At 48.1% G+C, this 19,453-nt stretch overlaps 1 protein-coding gene across 5 annotated transcripts in view; it reads left to right on the top strand.

Annotated features, from left to right (window-relative positions):
• Fgfr2 (fibroblast growth factor receptor 2) overlaps window positions 1-19,453 on the top strand; it is a 103,961-nt gene that overhangs the window by 15,326 nt on the left and 69,182 nt on the right. For 2 of the 5 annotated variants that reach the window (XM_055608803.1, XM_055608802.1), the window contains exons 3-4: window positions 8,239-8,505; window positions 9,622-9,699. The exons of 2 other annotated variants lie outside the window; for them this stretch is intronic. In XM_055608803.1, coding sequence (XP_055464778.1) covers window positions 8,239-8,505; window positions 9,622-9,699 — 345 coding nt within the window. The remainder of the gene's footprint in view (window positions 1-8,238; window positions 8,506-9,621; window positions 9,700-19,453) is intronic. One more of the 5 variants, XM_055608804.1, reaches the window with a different exon arrangement.

Below are 19,453 nucleotides of genomic sequence, written 5' to 3'. Positions count from 1 at the left end.
CCATAAACCCAAGCCCCAGGTGGCCCCTGGCTGGTGCGGGGCTGCAGGTAGAACCTTGCCCTACTGTGCATAGGACGCTTCTTCTGTGAGGGACTTCCCAGAAAGCCTTGGGCTCTCTCTCTGTGCTACCTTGTCGGCAGGTGGCCTTGCTGGTATCCTAGGGATGGAGGAAGCTGCATGACCACGTTTTCCCCTGATAGCCGCTGGTCTTCATCTCTGGTCTTGGGATGAAGGGTTTCTGAATTGGAAGTACCATCCTCATGGGAGCCTGTGAGAACCCAGCCCATGCCCGAGGCTGACCCTGGAAGGTGGTTTTTAAGCATGATAAGCCGAGATCAGTGTATTCATTTCCCCTCCTCCTACCTTCTCCGAATCTCTCCATGGGACTGTTGGGTGAGGGTGAATATGTCTGCCTATTGTACATCCTTCATGGATAAAACAAAGGCTGTGACATCACGGGGATGGGTTGATGGCTGCGTCATAATGGGAATCAGGAAATCATACGGAGCAGACGTATGGGTTAGATTTTAAAAGTTGCGTAGGAACCTCTCAAGTGGAGTAGTGGGGACAAGGGGACATTACCATGTGAATGCAAGGAGGGAGGAAGGGAGGAAATATGGGATCAGTAATGATGTAAATTAATTTTCTCGAGAGATACTAAAGTAGATCTTAAGACTGTATCTATAGGTTGGATACTTTCCATTCCGGCCTTCATCTCTTTAGACGTCCTATGGCCCACGTCACAAACCTGACCCCACAGCTGAAATTCAGCAGTTTCCCCAGTGGCGTTTGTCTGTCTGTGGATCCAGCCCTAGATGGCAAGGTTTCGGGAACAGCGTGTCCCAAGGAGTCCTGCAGACCTTAGGAAGCCTGTGTTTCCTCTGCAAGTGCACCTTCAGGACACAGGAGGCCTGGGCCTTGCTGGCCGGATGGTGGATACAGACTCCTCTTTGTACCTCTGAGCCACGAGTACTGGGTGCTTTGACATAACTTGTAATGCCAGTTTCTACTTCCTGGGTGCTGTGGAATCGAATGGTTGAGTTCTCTGGGAGACACTTTCAGAACAAAAGGCTCCATTTTGCAGCTCTTGCTCAAGCAAAGCCATCAGTAGCCAGGGGATGTATGTGCACTGATTTGATCTCTACGCATGTCTCCGTGGGCCAGTGGGAATTTTCAGTCTCGGGAGGGTATGAATTGAGTGCACGTGTTGAGACCAGGAGCGAAATCATCCCTGTCACTTGGACACTATCATCACGTGTCAGGATTGGGTGGGAGAGGGGACGCAGCTGGCTGAGGAGTGAAGCTGCCACTTCGAGTCTAGGTTTTGGGTGGTGCAGTGACTCATTCTCAAGTGAGGGCATTCTTAGGCTCTTTTGCCCTTTTTGCATTTTTATTCTCTCCTGGGCTCAGCATAATTTCTTTCAAATGTGGAGGGCTGCTCGCTCAGTTTCTCAATGCCAAGCCTAAACCATGAGGGCTGTGCCTAAATATGTAATGTGAAATGGTTTTCATATTGGAAACATTTACTACCTACTGGTCTTCCTTGATGGAGTGTCTTGAGCCAGCCCAGAGTTTTGGGGGCTGTCAGGCTACTGAGGCTGAGATAGCTCTTAGTGGGAGTGATGCTGACATGACACAAGGAGTTTGCAGTCCTGGTACATGTCGGAATAGATGCTCCAGCTATTGGTCGTAAACAGAAAGCCTTGGGAGCCTCCTCACCGATCTCCTCTCTGCAGCCTAAACATCTCTTTTCCTCCCACCCCCCATATTTTATGCAGCAATTTCTCTTGAGGCTGAGAACTTCCATCTTTGTCCTGTGTGGGTGCTGACCTCCTCTTCTCTTTAAGGATGAGTTGTACCACGGCCTTATAAGGCCCGAGTTTGCTATCAGGGTGTGCAATTTGGTTCTTGTAAAGGGGAAGCTTTGAAAGGGGAGATGCTGTAGCAGCCAGCCCTGGGATGCTATCTTCGTGTCTGAGGACAAGCTGGAGGTGGTTCTCCCTGACTCCACCAAAGGACCCCATTGCCCTTCATCTCTTTCTGCTGAGCTCTGGTGTGAGCTCCGTGTCAACCATTCCATGCCAAAAATGTGCCAGTCTTTCCAGGTGTGACCGGTTTCTAAAAGCCTAGGCGGGCGTTCGAGGTGTCATCTGGCCTGCTTTGTGGATGTCCTGGATTCGCCGTTACAAAGAGCATTTCAAGTTCTATGTGCTGTTCTGTGGCCAGTGGACAAAGCTCACCAGGACTGTGGAGTGGTCACTGTGGGGCACCTTTATGGCTTGGAAGGCAGAGTAGGCCAACCCACTGCCACTCACTTGTCATGAACTGGGTGTCCTGTGACTTTGCAGTGACATTTGGTGGCTTGATTTCCATTCCCATCAAGACTTTTGGCAGTCCCCTGGCTACGGTGTTTATTTGACTTGTACTGGATGGCACTGTCTGGGAGAGCACCATGCCATGTTATTGTCCTTGCCCCGGTGCTCCTGGTGCCATCCTGCTGGTCTCGAGGTGTGCTGGAAGGTGGAGATGGTTTAGCTGGTCAGCCCAGTCCCTTGACAAGATGGGCCTGCTGGGACTGCTGCTTCTTCTTCACCTTCCTCCTCTTCTCCCCTTTTCTCCTTGGTTTTCTCCCCTGCCTCCTCTCTCCTCTTCTCTCCCCACCCCTTCCTTTCCTCCTTGATTTCCTTCTGGGTGAATCTATTCTGATTTCCCTCTCTCTCCTTTTCTAGAGGAATGTGTTTTGGGATATGATACCTTTGTGGGGAGACCCCCTAAGTGGAGCTGTTTGGAGTTCCCCACTGTATCTTTAACTCAGATCCTTTAGACACTAGAAGGGAAGTCGTCCTGGAAACACCCTAGAAGAGGCTTGGTGTGAAATGCGGTGTGGTTAGTTGCCCCAGAGGTGGTTGGCAGAAGTGGCTTCTTCTCCCTGAGTGGTGGGAATCTGCCATGCGTTTTGCAGGAGATGATTGGCTGGGGCAGGACTTGGGCTCCCATCTGTTCTCTGTTTGCTCTCGGGCGCCATTTCAGAAACCACACGGGAAAAGTTTATAGGCAAACATTATAAAGAGTGACAGTCTGAAGTGCTGCTATCGCCGGCTTGGCAGCATGAAGCGTTACCTGAAGCAGCTTCCCACTTCCAGACGCTGTCATTGTTCTGGAGCCTCAAGATGGCCATCCTGATGGTGCTCAGGAAGAATTCCGTGTGTTCACTGCTCTTAGTCGCAGCCTCATCGACTTCTTGCAGGATCGTTTCCTAGGGTGGCTTCCTACACAGGAAGGTGTCGTGTACCCCTCCCCCGCCCTTGTGGAGAGGTAAACACAGGTGACATCCACATGAGGTCTCACCCAGAAGCTGTGACCTACCTGAATCTGCAGAAGGACGTGGGGGTTGGGAGGAGAGTGTCAGAGTTTGCCTCAGTTTCCCATTCACTTGGGTCAGAAGCCCCTCATTCCTAAATTCCTATTACCTCTGATAGGGATAATGACTTGAGGGGTGTCTTGGGAAGAAAGGAGGCTCATGGCAGGGTGAAAGCCACATATGTACTTTTTCTTTTTTTTTAAGACAGAGTCTCACTACACACCCCGGGCTGGCTTTGACTGCGCTCAGTAGTGTAGGTAGGCCTTAAACTCTGAAGCTGATGTAGGTTTCAAACTTGTGCCCCTCCTAACCCGCCCTCCTAAATGCCCACCGAGCACCACCATGCTCTGACACTGTCGACATTTTCGTTATTGACTTTTGATGCTATCAAGGACTCTCTTAGTTCGTTTGTTTGTTTATTTGTTTTCTGGATATCAGAGTAGTCAGCTCACTAAAAATATGCCCAGTACACAGGAAACTGCTGGCATGTCTCAAGGGTTTATAGTTTGTGGGTAGGAACACAGCAAAGCCTCCACATGGGAGAGCCTCCAGCCATGCTGTGTTTGTAGCAGGTAGAAACAGCTGAGTGCAGCCCGCCCGGAAAGTAAACATGTTACCTTGTTTGTTCAGAGAGTTTGGGTAACAATGACAATGTATGGCCCGGGTCCCAAGCTTCATTCCAAGTTTCTACTTAGTTATGAAAAACGTATACGAACTACTCTCTGTGGAAATCTCTGAAAGAGCATTTGGTGCAGAGAAACACAGCTTCTGGAACATTCTCCCCATTGTTTTGGGGAGAGCCTAGAGGAGGAAACTTGGAAGTGTTTGAACCATGGCATCAGAAATGCTGAATCCAGGAAATGTTGGTATTGCTATAAAAGGAACTGTTTAGATTTCCCAGGGAGTTCCTTGCCCTATGTCAGTTGTCACGTGTTACACAGAGCAGCTCGGTAGGGTCAGGCAAGGGGCTACCTGTGTCGGAAGGCCACCTGAGTGGGAGAAACAAGTGGGCTGTGGTATGCACAGTGTCCTTGGTGTCTTGTCCCCTTTAGAGCACGATGAGGTGGTTATGATGCAGAGGACTCTAGGAGCAAGCAGTGATTGTGAGCAGCCAGCCCTGAAGTCCCCTGAAGGAGTCAGGCACAGAAGAAAATCCTTCAGCTCTCAAGCAGGCCTTAACAGCTGGATGGGAACAGGATGGCTTTTCCCTAGCATGCCTTTTGGGTCCCTGTTTTAAGTACCCTGGTTCATGAGGTATCTCATGTGTGCCCCACTGGATCAGTGGGCACATTGGGTGGCCTGGGATGCCATTGGTTTGGCTTTTTATCCCCCCTTACTATGGTCCTGCCCATCCCTCAATATCCTTCTCTGTTGTTTCTTCCCTCACTCTGTGCTGTTTGACCTTCTACCTCCCCCTTTCCCTCCCTTTCTTTTGCTTGTATTCACCAGATCTCCCTCCTCCCTAGAATACCCAACGAGGAGGTAGCATTGCTTACTGCTGTTGCTGCTGTCCCCTGCGTGAGGCTTCTTATGAAAAGGCTATTGGAGGTGGGGAGGCGGGAGCAGGAGGAGTTGTTTCCTGCGTTATTGGAGGAGGCCTGGATGTTAAGATGGTGTGACTTCATGGAGTCTGATCTTTCTGACAGGCTTTCAGATGATGCTAGCCATCTTCCTGGGAAACGAGAGACTTTCCACTTGGTTTTACTAGAGATCAGATCCTGCTTTGAGCATGCCACGCTGGCCTCACCATTCATTGAGATGGGAGCCTTGAAAACCCAGTTGTTTCTGAGCCACAGCCAGAGCTTTAGAACCACAGTGGGGTGAGTGTCTGGAAGAAGGACACAGTGGTTTCTGGGGGCCTTACCTGGACTGGCTGAGCATTCTTGGATCTCAGGGTCTGGAGATCCGGTGGCTGGGAGGCTGTGCAGGGCAAAAAGAAAATTATCGCGGGCGTCCCCATGTCCAGGGCAGGGCCCCTGTATCAAACATCCAGTGTCCTGTTCTACCTCATCTGCCTGTTCATCCTTCAGAACTAGAAATGCTTCTGCAGTGCAGGGGAATTGGTCCGGCATGGTCCAGCATGCAGCCTGATTTCAATGAGTCTTGGTCCTTTGTTGCTATCATGTGGAGGAAGGGCTTCTCAGTGGATGGGGTAGCCCTTATTTTGCCCTTTCATTTTCTAACATTGTATGAATCTTTGATTCAAAGATCCTAAGACCAGAGTGGCAGAGGGTGTGAGACTTGGGGTCAAACTGAATCCCCCTTCCTCTCCATGTTTTTCTTCCTTGTCCTTAAAATATATATAAACCCTTTATTTTACTTGTTATTTGTTATTATCATTGTTATTGTGTGTGTGCATGATGTGTGGGTGTGTGTGGGCACATGTTCTGTGATGCTGTGTATGTGGAGGTCAGAGCACAGTTTTGTGGAGTCAGTTTCTCTCCTCTCCTTCCACCTTTTTATGGGTTTTGGGGACCACACTTGGCTTTAGGCAAGCATGCCTTCATCCACTGAGCCATCTTGCCAGACCCTGCCCTTCCTTATTCTCTTATCCACCCAGGTCAGCTGCCTCTGTTTACACAGGCCTGGGAGACCTGATCTGAGAACTTGCCATCCAAATTCTCGACATCTTTCAAACTTGGCTCTGTGCGTTGCTCCTTGGAGGAGACTCCTCCCGTCACCTCCTAAAACAGAAGCTGCACCACCTTCTGTGAGGGCAACACTCTCAGTGTTTGGGGCTTGTGGGCCGTGAGATTCCTTTTGCAATGACTCCCGTCTGTCCTTGTAACGCAAAAGCGGCCCCAGACAATACATACCCGAAGGAGTATGGCCCTGTTCCAAGAAGTCTTTGTTTACGAAAGCAAGCGCTGACTTGGCCCTCAGGCCATGCTTTGCTGGCTCCTGCTGCCCATGGCGCCTCTGCCCACCATTTCTTTGTGGACTGCTACCTAGCTGCCTCATCCTTAAGGCTACCTCACATACTTTATATTTTCTGTGAATTTTCTATTTACTTTCATTTGCTCCACTGCAATGGAAGGTCCATTAGGGTAGGGGACTCTCCCTAGTCTTCTGTTGCTTCTTGAGCATACAGAACAAAGCTTGGCCTATGGTAGGTGTTCAATAAACAGTCGGTGAGTGAGAAAAACAAGCCTTTGAAACCTCACCTGGTTGTCAGTTGGGGCTTACTTTTTGACCTTTTTTTGTGTGTGTATGGGCAGGGGGGCTGTTTTTCCATGTTTCATCAACTACTATTTTCTCCCTTATGTGGGTTTCCCTCTTTGTGTTCATGTACTATTTAATGTCTGTGCCCCTCTTGGTCCCCTGTGAAAAGCCTTAGGCCCCTTGTGTTGGCTGCTGCTTCTGTGCTGGTATTTCTTGGACCAGACGTTTATTTAATAGTGGGACTTGAAATATGAATTGACTGTATTTTGGTCATGTGGGAGATTTGTTCTTTTGAGTGGGCTCTGGGCAGAATAACTGCCTTGTGATGCCTCTGCTGGTGCCCAGATCTGGAACTGTCCCAGTGTGGGGGAAGAAGCATTGTGTTTTCCAGGGTTGGGACTCAGGGTACCATTCACAGCTCTCACTGCAGGGATGAAAGCTTACTTCATGGGCCCTCATGGCCACCCTGGCCCCACAGAAGGCCAGTGGCTTCCTTTCACTTCTTTTGGGATCCTGCTGGGTCTTATCATGCCCAGTCTCTTAGAGGACTGTGGTGGGGTTCAATATGTCTGCCTTCTCCGTGTATGGCACAGGTGGGCCCAGGGTGGAGATAGGAGTGGGCTGCAAACACCTATCAGAACTGAGCCTTCTTTCTGCAACCTGAAGGTTTCCCCAGGGAGTCAGGACATCCACAGGCGATGTGTCTATTCCAGTAGTTTGGGGTGGGGGGCAGATGGACGTTAGAGTGGGATAGACCCTTTTATTTCCAGCTAGTTGACTGATGGTGGGTATTGGATCATGGAGGGCCATGACTGAGCTGGGCATCTGAGGAGGAGTGGGCTAAACAGGAGTAAGAAGGAGGACACTGTGTTAATAAGGAAGAGAAGGGTGTTGAAGGAGATGGGAAGCCTGGGGCAGTGGGTGGGTTGGTGGGCAGGATGGGTCTGGCTTCTCCAGTAGCATGAGAAGTCAGCTCTGTAGGCAGAGTCCTTGTCCAGGATGCTGATGTATTCCAGCATAGGCCCATTAATTGCCATGGACCCCTACTTTTCTTTCTTTCAATGTTAAAGGCCCCCAGGCATCTATCCTTTTGGGACAGACAGCACGTCCCAGCTCACCCAATACCGAACCAGCTCAGTACTGATTTGACCTGGAGAGCTCATAAAAATGAGCAAGCCAACAGCTTCCACCTCCCGAATGGCAAAAGAGTTGTGTAGATGAATCTATTTGCCTCTTAAATTTGAGATGTTTCATCCTGAAAAGCTTGGTTTTGTGATAACAGGCCAAGTGAAACATGAATAAGTAGTTAAGTCACTGTGAGAGTGTGTATGTGTGTGCACGTATCACATACACAGTCATGCTGAACGGCCAGCTTGGCAATCAACTTTAAAATTTTCTCATGGATTTTCCTTCCACTTTAGGGTTCGGTTGGTTTTTCAAGCCCTATTTACAATATGTGGAAACGAACCAACACAGGACAGCTTCTGCTGGATGCTTCTGTGGCCATTGTTCCCAGTGCTGTCAGTCAAGTCTGAGTGGGGGCTGCTTCCTGGCTTCTGGGGTGCGGGGGAGAGATGGACACCGCCTGGGGCCATGTGTAAATCAAGCACAGCCCCCTGGGAAAGAACTGGCGCCTCCACTGACCTTTGTTGGACCTTCTTTCCTCTCCCTCCTTCCCATCTGCCTCTGTCTTCTCTCTCCCATCTGTTCTGCAGAGCCACCAACCAAATACCAAATCTCCCAACCAGAAGCTTACGTGGTCGCCCCCGGGGAGTCGATAGAGTTGCACTGCATGTTGAAAGATGCTGCCGTGATCAGTTGGACTAAGGATGGGGTGCACTTGGGGCCCAACAATAGGACAGTGCTTATTGGGGAGTACTTGCAGATAAAAGGTGCCACACCTAGAGACTCCGGCCTCTATGCGTGTACTGCAGCTAGGACGGTAGACATTGAATCTTGGTACTTCATGGTGAATGTCACAGGTGAGTTGGCTTGCGAGTGTGACGCTCTGTCTCTTCTGCAGCTGTTTTCTGATTGAAAAGCATTACTATTTTTGACCAAGTGAAATCACAGCAAACTGTACTCATTGGCTGCCAGGCACACATATACAGTATCAACTAATTTTTCATTTATTTGAGACAAGGTCTCCTTCTGTGGCCCAGGCTGGACTTGAACTCCTGGATTCATGTTAGCCTCCAATCATCTTCCCAAGAGCTGAGACCACAGGTGTAGGCTACTGTGCTTGGCCAATCTATTTCTGAAATTCCTCACTGGGACCTGGTGTACCACAAATTTCTCAGTTGACAGAGATTTTACAAGCAGCAGGACACCATCATCTTTCCCGCCACACTCCCCAGCACCTTGGCACTTACAGGATAGATTTGAAATGTGGGGATCTAGACTTTAGTTCCTTTATTAAACTCTTGAGTTTTTTTCCTTCCATATAGTGAAGGGGATGGGGAGCAGCAGGCCTCCTTTGCGGCCAAGTTGAGAATTATGTCTTCAGAAAGGTAGTTAATAATCAGAAGGTCCACCCAGAGACCTGAGTTTTGTTGGAGGTCTTTTCTATTTGAAGGGAGCCCAAAATACTGAAAGGGGAAAACAAAACCAGTATTTGGCTATTATAGAGTCAAATGTTGTTGCGGTGGGGTGGAGAGATGGCCCGGTGGTTAGGAGCGCCGGGTTAAATTCCCAGCACCCACACGGCAGATCACAACTGTCTGTAACTACAGTTTCAAGGGATCCCATACCCTTATTCAGACATACATGGAAGCAAAACACCCATGCACATAAACAAACAAACAAACAAGTCATTAAAAAATTATTGGGGACTTGAATACGATTTGAAACTTAAAAATCCATCTCAATTATGGAGTGGGTTTAGAAACGAGAAAGCAGAAACCCCTGAGAATCAGAGACCAGCTCATCACAGAGAGACGCTTTAAGCCACTAAGACGATCTGGACTATCCGTGGCCTCTGATGTTTCTGCTGGGCTCCTGGGTGGTTGGTCTCGCTTTGAGAAGGGCGCAGCCAGCCGCAGGTGAGGGTGACCTTTGCCTTTGCAATCGCATCCATGGATATGTTCTTTTGAATGCAGATGCCATCTCATCTGGAGATGACGAGGACGACACAGATAGCTCCGAAGACTTTGTCAGTGAGAACAGGAACAACCAGAGTAAGTAACTGCCTCTGGAGGTCCCCGAGAGAGGAGTGACAAGGGGAGCCCTGCCTGTCACCTGTCTTCTGTCGGCTGCTCCGTCCCGCCGTGCTGTGCCCCTCAGCCCTCGCTGTTCCCCACTGTGTCTGCTGTCCCTATTTTCCTGACTTGAGAATAAACTGTGTTTGCTGTCCACCCTCTCGCCACTTGTCCTTTCTTCTTGTGTCAGCAGCTCTCTCTTCCAAACAAACACTGCTGTCTGTGGTTTTACTTCCTTCTTCGGTCTCTCGGTGTTCATAGATAGACCACTAGTAGAACTGTGGCCATCATGGTTTTCTTCATAACCCCCATCATGCCTTTCCTGACTTAGGGGTGATTGCCTCCAGGCAATCACCAGGGTATTCCTGGAGGCAATTCACCTGGTATTCTCACACCAGGGTATTTCATTGCTACTGTTGATTTATTCTTTTATGGACACAAGGTCTCAACTTTGTTGCCCAGGCTGCACTTGAACCTCAGGCTCATGTGATCCTTTCATGAGCCTCTTGAGTACTGGGCCCACAGGTGTGAGCCATCTTGCCTGACTGATCCACTTTGGGAAGTCTTCCAGGGGGCAAGGTAGTGGTGGCTTTCGGTTGGGAGACCAGAGAGGCTCCTTATATATAGCGTGTAGCTTAACAAAGACTTGTCTGGTCTAGAATACGGAGAACGGAGGCCCTAGCCTTTGCAATCATGCCTCTTGCTGAGGGGAAGAAAGTACGTCTCACTGGGAGGACGGTGGTGAGAAAGGGGGTGAATGCTGGTATGTTGTAAGGCGGTGGACGCCGGGCACTCGCTCTGGAGCTGGGCAGCCGAAGTTCCAGTCTTGGTTCGCTACTTCTCAGTTGCTATCTGTGCCTCAGATGGGAATTCGGCAGCTGCGTCTTCTGGGAAGCTAGAGGGATTAAAGGAGAGTAAGTGCTTCGAAGAATGAGTGCTTGGGAACTTTCACTCCACTAGGAAGCAAAACACAGAATCAGTTATAGTCTCCAGGCAGGGCTGGACTGTTCCAGAGAGAATTGTATTGGTAACTGGGTTTTCTTGTTTGGTTGTTGTTGTTGTTTTTTAGTCTGGTATATTTATTTAGTGTTATAGTGACAGATTTTTTTTTGGGGGGGGTCACAAGTAAATGTAAATTAATCATGAATAATTGCAATGAGTTATTAAAATGAGCCTATGGTGCTGCACCTTGATGGGTAAAGTGCTTACCTAGCATGCAGAGAGCGACCTGCTTTCAACCCCCGTCACTGCGTCAACCGAGTGTCTGGTAGCACATGCCTGCAGTCTCGGCACGCTAGAGGCGGAGGCAGGGGGATCAGAAAGAAAGCAGGTAGAACAGATTAGAACAGCTCACGGGAAAATTAAGAGATCTTACTCTTAAATAAAATACGTCTTGAATGAAATACCATGTACTTTCTTCCTGCCCCAAGGATAGCACCTCCCATTGTTAACAGTCAAGCCCACGTAGAGCCCAGGATCTGTGGTCACTGAGGTTCCCAGCAGGCCCCGGGACTTATGTAAATGAGTAACGACACATCTCTCTCCTTGGGGTAGCGCACAAATTTATTATCCTAAACATTGTTGAGCATCACTTATTCACATGCCCCCTGCCCAGCCCTTAGCTACCACCATTCTTTCCATAGCTTTGCCTGTTCAGAAACATCATATGTTAGATTCGTATACCATGCAGGCTCTTCAGACTGGCGTCTTCCCTCTACTGATATGCATTACATTTTTTTCCCCTGAATATTCCATAGACTTTAGAAAATTTTTTCTTAGTACCGAACAGCATCTTCTAGTTTGTATGTAGATGGTTTTGTACCTCTTCCATCGAAAGCTATCTTAGTTGTTGCCTGGGTTTGGCAGTCACGAGCAGAGATGCCATAAAGGAGGTGTGGGTTTGTTTAGATACACTTTTCCTCTTTTTCTCCTTGGAACATGACAGTTAGATGCTGTGGTAAGTTCAGATTCACTGGAAGCTTGCCAAACCACTCTTCCAGGCAGCCACAACATTTTGTGTTGCCACCATCCATGGAGGAGAACTCCCCTCGCTCGGCGTCCTTGCCAGCGTTTGTTGATGCTGGTGCCGTAGATCTCTGCCTTTCTGGAATGCGTTTTCCTCCTGACCAAGGGTGGGAAGCATCTTTTTTATTTGCCTGATTACCATATCCGTGTGCTTGCTCTTTGGTGAGTGTCTGCCAAAGGCTTTGGCTTATTTTTTAATTGGGTTGTTTCTTTTATTGTTGGGTTTCAACAGTTCTTGGTATATTTTGGATAGCAGTCCTCTACTCCTCTTTTTTTCAGAATCTCCTGATGTGTGAATACCTTTGTTTTGGTCTCTTGTAGAGCATGTGTTTTAAGTTCCCAGGAAGTCTCGCTCATCAGCTTTCTCATGGATCCGCTCATGCCATCGGTGTTGTCTCTAAGACGTCAGGAGCAAACTTGAAGGCAGTCCTCTCCTTTCTCGTGGGTTTTATAGCTTTACATTTATATTCCAGTATTGGTTTATTTGCAAGGCCTGAGTCTAGATTTATTTTCTGTGGCCTCTGAATGTTCGGTTCATCTATAGCATTTACTGAAAACACCATTGCTTAGCCTGGGTTAGCTAAGAGAGGGAATGCTGTTAGGTTTCGGGATAAATGTTGTCACTCCATTGAATGTGTGACTTTGTCCTTAAGTCTCTCAACAGTTTGGGCATAAAGAGAAGTAATTTGGTGAATATGGTGTTTACTTTAGGGAGAATGAACACTTAGGAAAGTGGTTTTCAATGTGTGTCTGGACCAGCAGTGCCAGCATTTCCTGGGACCTCCCTAGAGAGGCACACTCCTTAAGCTTGTCCTCAGACCTAGCTAGTTAGAGATGTGCTGAGTGTGTGTGTGTGTGTGTGTGTTTCATGTCACTTTAAGGTGTGAGATCTGCTAGCTTAGGGAGAAAGCAAGGGAAAATGTGTGCTACTATGAGCTGTGACAACCTTGAAAAGACTTGTCACCGTTCTTGCTGTCCTCTGACCACATGAGGACCCGGCAGAACGTGTTGTCCACAGTTGGTGTTCTTTGGCTCTGCCTGAAGCAGGAGGCAGAACCTTCCTGACCTGGCTCTGGAGGGCACGGACGCCAGCTGCTGGCTCTGCACCTCCTCTAGTCACCCTTAATGCAGGAAACAGCAAGTCTTGTTATAGTGACCAGAAGACTGTCTCAAGAAGCAAAGGGGAATGTCCTGCCACTTGAAGCCTGGTCCCTGTGGGCATTTCAGGTCCCCACGGGAGTGGGCAGATATGTTTGCATAGTTGTTTACAGCCCTCAAGTGACACCACAGGTGGGTGCCTCCGAGACTGAGGCATCAGGTTCCGCCCACTTGGTATGGCTGGCACACCTGGGGACTGTTCTGTGCTGGGTCAAGTATGCTGCCCAACGACATCACCAGTAGTCATGACGTAACAACCAAGGCCGAGTGATGGAATCTTGTGGTGGTTCAGAGTCTGCCTGATGGGAACTCCTGGGGCTCTTGTGATGACTATTAGCATCTACACAGGAGAGCCAACAGCAGAGTGCTGTGTAAGGGGTGGCATCCAATAGGCAGGTTACCACACTCTCACTTCGAGACTGAGGCTTTTGTTAATTAGCTCTCGAATGACACTAGCTCTGTCCCCGAGATGGGTGCTGTGTGGTGATTAAGGGCTGGTGTTAGCTGTACCAGGGAGATACTGCTGCAGGGAGGGGCCTGTGAAACATTAGATGCTATTTAAAGTGATAGCAGTTCTTAGCTGGCTACTTGGCCTCTGCCATCTGTTAGTGTGATTAGGATGGTCTGATTCACAGGTGCAGCCTGGGGCAGCTGAGATTAAGCAGCTGTGGCCTGTGTGTGTGGATAGGGAATGCCCGGACTAGGATACTTGGCAGGGCGGGACAGGGGATGTTACCGTTCAAACCATCCCCCACCCCCCCACCCCCCCACCCCGCCACCTCAAGTGTCAAATACCTGACCTGATTACTAGAGAAGATGCAGAGGTTCTGAATTCTTTGCATCTCAGGCACCTGGAAACATCCTTGCATCCACACGGATTCCCCTGGTGCCTCTGCTGTCCGGAGATGCCACTCGGGTGTGTTTGAATATTCTCCTTGAGTAAAGCTAGCCACCTGTGCTTCCTTGACTGGGCTGAGTGTTGCAGTGTTGGGTTTTGTGAGCACTGTTTCCCCTGCTCCCCTTTGGGACACTTCATGTTTTAAGTTTGTATCTTCCAGCTTGAAAAATGTTGTACAGGGGATTCCTTCCACCAGATTGCTAGATGGTCATTTGTCTGGTTTTGTTGGCTCAATGCAGGAAAGCAAGCTTTCCCTTCCAGCGGCAGTCTTCAGCCCTAAGTAGAGTTCGGAAAGCAGGGTAGCCAAATGTGAGCACAAACCCAGCAGACCATAATTAGGAAAAGGACTGAGTGATGCCGCAGTGGGCAGGAAGGTGCTTGCTGCCACGCCTGAGGGCCTGGAACCCACCTGGTGGAAAGAGAGATCAGATTCCTTCAGTCAATGCTTTAGGGTCACCGTTGCTGGGATAAAATACCATGACTAGAAGCAATTTGAAGAGGAAAGGGTTTATTTGGCTCACAGTTCCATAGAACAGTTCATCGTCAAAAGAAGTGAAGGCAGGAACCCGGAGGTAGGAGCTGATGCAGAAGCTGTGGAGGGGTGCTGCTTACTGGCTTGCTTCCCATGGCTTGCTCAGCCTGCTCTTACAGAAACAGGGCCAAAATGTGCCGGACCCTCCTCCATCAATCACTGATTAAGGAAATATCTTACAGCCTTGCCCACCCTGAGGATCTTATGGAGGCATTTTCTTAATTGAGGTTCCCTCCTCTCAGATGACTCTAGCTTGTGACTTAAAACTAGCACAGTCTGCATGCATGTACACATACACACACGCACACACACACACAGAAATAAATACATCTTTAAGAAAAAGAATTAAACAAGTTAGTAGTGGCATACATCTTTAATACCAGCACTTGGGAGGCAGAAGGCAGGTGGATCTCTGTGAGTTCCAGTACAGTGTGGTCTGTAGAGTGAGTTCCAGAACAGCCAGGGTTATGCAGAGAAATCCCATTTTGAAAAGTGAAAAGGAGAAAAGACAAGAAAAAGAATGAAGCCACAAGATCGATCCTCACCAATGCAGCAAAAAAGAAAAACAAATGAAATGGGGCAGAACATTGTAGTTTTGGTTAAGAAAAGTTGGTGTTGTTGGTAAGGAGGTGCTGTTTGATTTTTAGGTGAATATTCTTGAGTGTTTGGGTTGCTCCTAACTTTTAAATACTCTTGCTGATCTCCGTCGGGGATGGCTTCTTCTGTGGAAGGTTTTCTTGTTTGTGGAAACTCCGGGAACTCACCTGTTCTACTTTGTGACACTGTCTGTCATGGAAGCCAGCATTGTGGGCCTGTCTTTTTCAGCAATCCATTGGCTTCTTGAGAGCAAGAACCAGCCTGGTGTAGAATGGATGTTTTTTGGCCTAAGAGGCTTCCACACATCCTTTATGGGTCTTATCTGAAACAGAGCAGTGTTCGGATCTGTTCCATAGATGAGGAAACCAAGCCACTGTTTCTCAAAGTGTTCTCAGGGACCCTAGTTCAGAATGACTCTGTTGAAGGGTGACCTGAATCTTACAGTAAGTTTAGGAAACGTTGTGTTGTGACCCTTGCTTAGAGACAGAGTCCAAAAGCACCATTCTTGCTCTGAGGAGTCCTCTAGTGAAACATAGGTTCCCAGGATTTCTCAAACCTAGTGAGCATAAGGCCTCCTTAAAATTTAGCATCTCTTTAACATTCCATCACACACACACACACACACACACACACACACACACACACACACACTGTGCATTCCTGCATTGGCTGAATGGGTGAATAGAGCTCCCATTCCCTTTTAAGCCAAGTCCTTCTATTGCAGGTGTGAAGGGCCTCACCAGGTCGTGTTGTAGCAGCTCACTAGCTGATGACCTCACACTTTGCCAGCACTAGCTCATTGCCCTGAGCACAGCAATCTTGTGATGTCATCCTTAGTGTAGGCTCAACTTGACTTCTCTGGATCAAATATTACCAATTCAGATGCTGCTTTTTGAAATGTAACCAGGTTGAGGGCCATGAAAGGTTCTACGATTGTGCATCAGCATGGAAAAGGTAACTTAGCTAGATCTCACCTTCCTAGGGAATTTGTCTCCATAGATTATCTGGGAGTTATTTCCTCAAGCTCATATTTAAAGTGATGGTTTCTGAAGATTCTGAGAGTCAGTTCTTGGGCAAATCATGTTTGACTAAAAGTTTGGCTCCGTTGCTTGAGTGGAGAGGCTCTACAGCGGGATAACAGCGTCAAGATTCTTGTTTTTGGAGTGGTCCTTTCTAGTGACAAGGGGTTTTTCCATTTTGGTTTCATCTCTGTTGAGACCTGCAAATACCATGTATTCCGTACCAGAAAGGCAGTCTCATTTTCTTCTTTTTCCTGGGGGAAGGGCTAGGAGGAAGGAGGGAAAACAAAAGTATGTGGTCTGAGATCCCAGATTATTTAATTGGTTACCCTGTTGCTGCTAATAGCCCTGAATCGCCATGGTTCTGATGATTTTGTTTTTTAAAAAAATTGGTGGAGATGGCATCCAAGTTGGTGAGTGTAGGAATAGAAAAGAACGAAAAAGACAAAGTGTGTAGGCTGTCAATCCTTCTGGAAACTCATCCTAATGGAAACCTCATCAGTAGGGCGGTTCAGGTGCGTTACCTTGGAAGGTGTTGATGGTAATCTTCCAAGAGCTCTTCCTTCTCAGCCTCTCCCTAGCCATGAGCTGCTGCTGGCTGGGATGCCTTATCTTGCAGCAGATCCTAGAGCCCTCCCTACGGCCCGCCCCCCACTACCATATATTTCTAATTAAACACCTCACTTGTCAGTGGGCTGTTTGATAGAGATTTCTAGAAGCCAGACTGTACCTGTGGTAGTTTGAATAAGAACAGCCCCCAAAGGCTGATATATATTTGAACACTCAGTCACCTGGGAGTAGCACTATTTGAGAAGGATTAGGAGGTGTGGCCTTGTTGGAAGAGATACATTAAGGGGATGGGCTTTGAGGCTTCAAAAGCCTTCGTGCTACCATGCTTCTTCCCACCATGATGACAATGGACTAACCTCTGAAACCGTGAGCAAGCCTTCAATTAAATACTTTCTTTTATAGAAGTTGTTTTGATCATGGTGTCTCCTCGCAGCAATAGAAGCCTGACTAAGACAGTACTCCTTTCTCAGTTACACTCCCAAGTTCATCTCCAACCCTGCTAGATTTGGTTTGTCTCCGTTCACATCAAACCAAAGCAGATGAATTTGACAGCCTATTGCAAGGATGGCGACATTAAAAACAAAACAAAACAAAACCAAACACACCAGGGGGCACAGCCTTCAGATGTCCTGATTAGTGATATTTTTAAAAGCCCTAATTATAGACTTAAGGCGGGGGCCTTAGCGAGGCTTTAGGGAGCTGGGGAGACTTGACCTAAAAGCTGAAACAGCCTGTGCATTTTAAAATTTCTCCATCAATAAAAATACAGTTGGCAGTCGTCAGCGTCCCAGGCTCACATAAATCTTGAACTTTTGACTTAATTCCTGTGGGAGAGTTCACAGGGCAGCCTGCTGTGGTTGAAGAGCATTGCTAAGGGAGCTGGAAAGTCTGGGCTAGCCTTGGCCCGGCCTCTGGCTTTGTGACCTTGATCAAATCACTTAACCTTTCTGGGTGACATTGATCCTGTCAGCCATCAAGCCAGATGGAGGAACATTGTAATATGATTCTCTGTTTTTCCTCTAAAATCCTGGGCTGTGCTTGCGTTTGGTTCTGGACGGAGAGCCTGTAAACCTTAGATGTCAATACTTGGCTGTGTAAGAGTTTTTATGGGGACAGGCCCAGCAGCTTATGTTTTATCAGTAAGTTTAAATGCCAGGTCAAAAAGCGCTGTAGTCCTACCATTTGTTGACAAAAATCAATACCTGTTGTAGCACACAGATGCCTGGAAAGAATATTAGAACCTTATCAGAAGAGTGTCCTTGTTATATAGGGAAGCTCTTCCTGGTCATCCATCTTCTCTCCTTGCCTTAGAGGCTGTCTGAAATTCAAACTGTGACCTACTTCGTTCTATGCCTGCTAGCTGGCAGCCATCAGCAGGCATGGTTTCACGGATGGACAGACACCCAGGGTGGAAGCTGGCCTTGGTGACAAAGAAGCAACCCTTCTAGAGGAGAAGTGTGGACCTCCATGGTGGGACAGAGTGGTTAAGGCCATGGGGTATTTTGAGGGTCTTTCAGTGGAGTTAGAATCACTTCTAGGGACACTTGCATTTTAATAGAGTGAAAAGCTACTTGACCTGATCGAAGAGAGGTGATAGGTGCCGGTAGGTCGGCCGCATCTTTGTGACAAGTTTTTATTTACTTGTTATGATGCATCTTGCTGGTTTTTTTTTTTTTTTTTGCTTCTTCTTGTTAGTATTTTGTGACTAACGGGACTTTTTCCTTTTGCCGGGTACGCTCTGAGGAGATAGATGGATGTCAGAGCCAAAGGGAAGTCCACTGATTCACTTCGTGAGTGACTTGATGCGCTTCACTTCTTATGCCTTTGGAGGTCTACACCACAGTAGTCCACTCTCACAGTCAAGTGACTTTGAGTGTGTTCTGCATATCCCTGAGGTGATACCCCGGGTGTGACGGGATGCATAGAGAGGAGCTGCTTACGTTCCTGATTTCGGGCAACTTCGGTCTTGGCTTGCAGATTCATTTCCAGTAAGGCTGTTGAATAACCCGTGTGTGGCTGTCGGCGAGGCCCTAGGACGATCTCTGCCACTCTAGGCTTCTACTCCATTGCAGCAGTTCCTGCTCCACGTCCGGTTGTTGCAGTGCTCCCAGGCTTTGGTAGGGAAGAGGCTGCCTTGGTTTCCCCAAGATGCCTGGCTCTTGTTTCTCTGGTTGTACATTCTATTTCTTTGGTGTCTGGACGTTTGTATGTGGTGGCTTTGTGCCAATGGCAAGAACTGCTAAGGAGAAGGGTCTACAGAGAGTCCAGAGTGTTGGACCTGCCATTCTAGCACTAGGGATGATCTGAGGCAGGATCTTGAGGTTGATGCCAGCCTGGGCTGCGTAACAAGACTGTCTCGATGGACAGTAGGATGGTGGGATAGGAGTGTTATTTTTCTAGATTATGTAGATTTTTAAAGTTCGTATCAGGGAGAGCCATAAAATAAAAAATATTGCGTTACTGTTATAAATAGTAAAATAGTTCCATCTCTTCCTCAAGCATCGTGTTAGTTTTTTGTTTTTTTTGTTTTTAAATATTCACACTCTATGTCTTAAAAGGAGGCTCAGCCGCAAAGGCTGTTGCCCCGACGTAGCTCTGAAGAGTGGCTCTGGCCAGAAAACCAGGAGCCCAGCAGAGCATTGTGATGGCCCTTCCCTGGCACACAGGTATCTTGAACAACTTAACTCGGTGACCTTTCAGCTCCTGGAGGACTGTTGTGAAATTCCGTTCCAGCCACAGCCTTGCGGTGATTGGATTTCCTAGCACCCCCACCCACCTTGGGTTTCCGTGACCAAGGTGAGACGCAATGCCCACGCTGTGGTGTGTGGCCAGGGTCTGTTTTGTGTGAGCAGATTTTCTAGATGCAGTTTCATTCCAGGGAAGCAGGTACCTGCTAGAAATCCCAGCAGCATTCTTTTATCCTATTCCCTAAGT

The sequence above is a fragment of the Psammomys obesus genome, unplaced genomic scaffold, assembly GCF_907164565.1.
Source record: "Psammomys obesus unplaced genomic scaffold, mPsaObe1.curated_primary_1811, whole genome shotgun sequence".
NCBI classification, from domain to species: domain Eukaryota; kingdom Metazoa; phylum Chordata; class Mammalia; order Rodentia; family Muridae; genus Psammomys; species Psammomys obesus.
The sequence above is the reverse complement of the archived record's forward strand: the minus strand, read 5'-3'. Positions and strand labels throughout refer to the sequence as shown.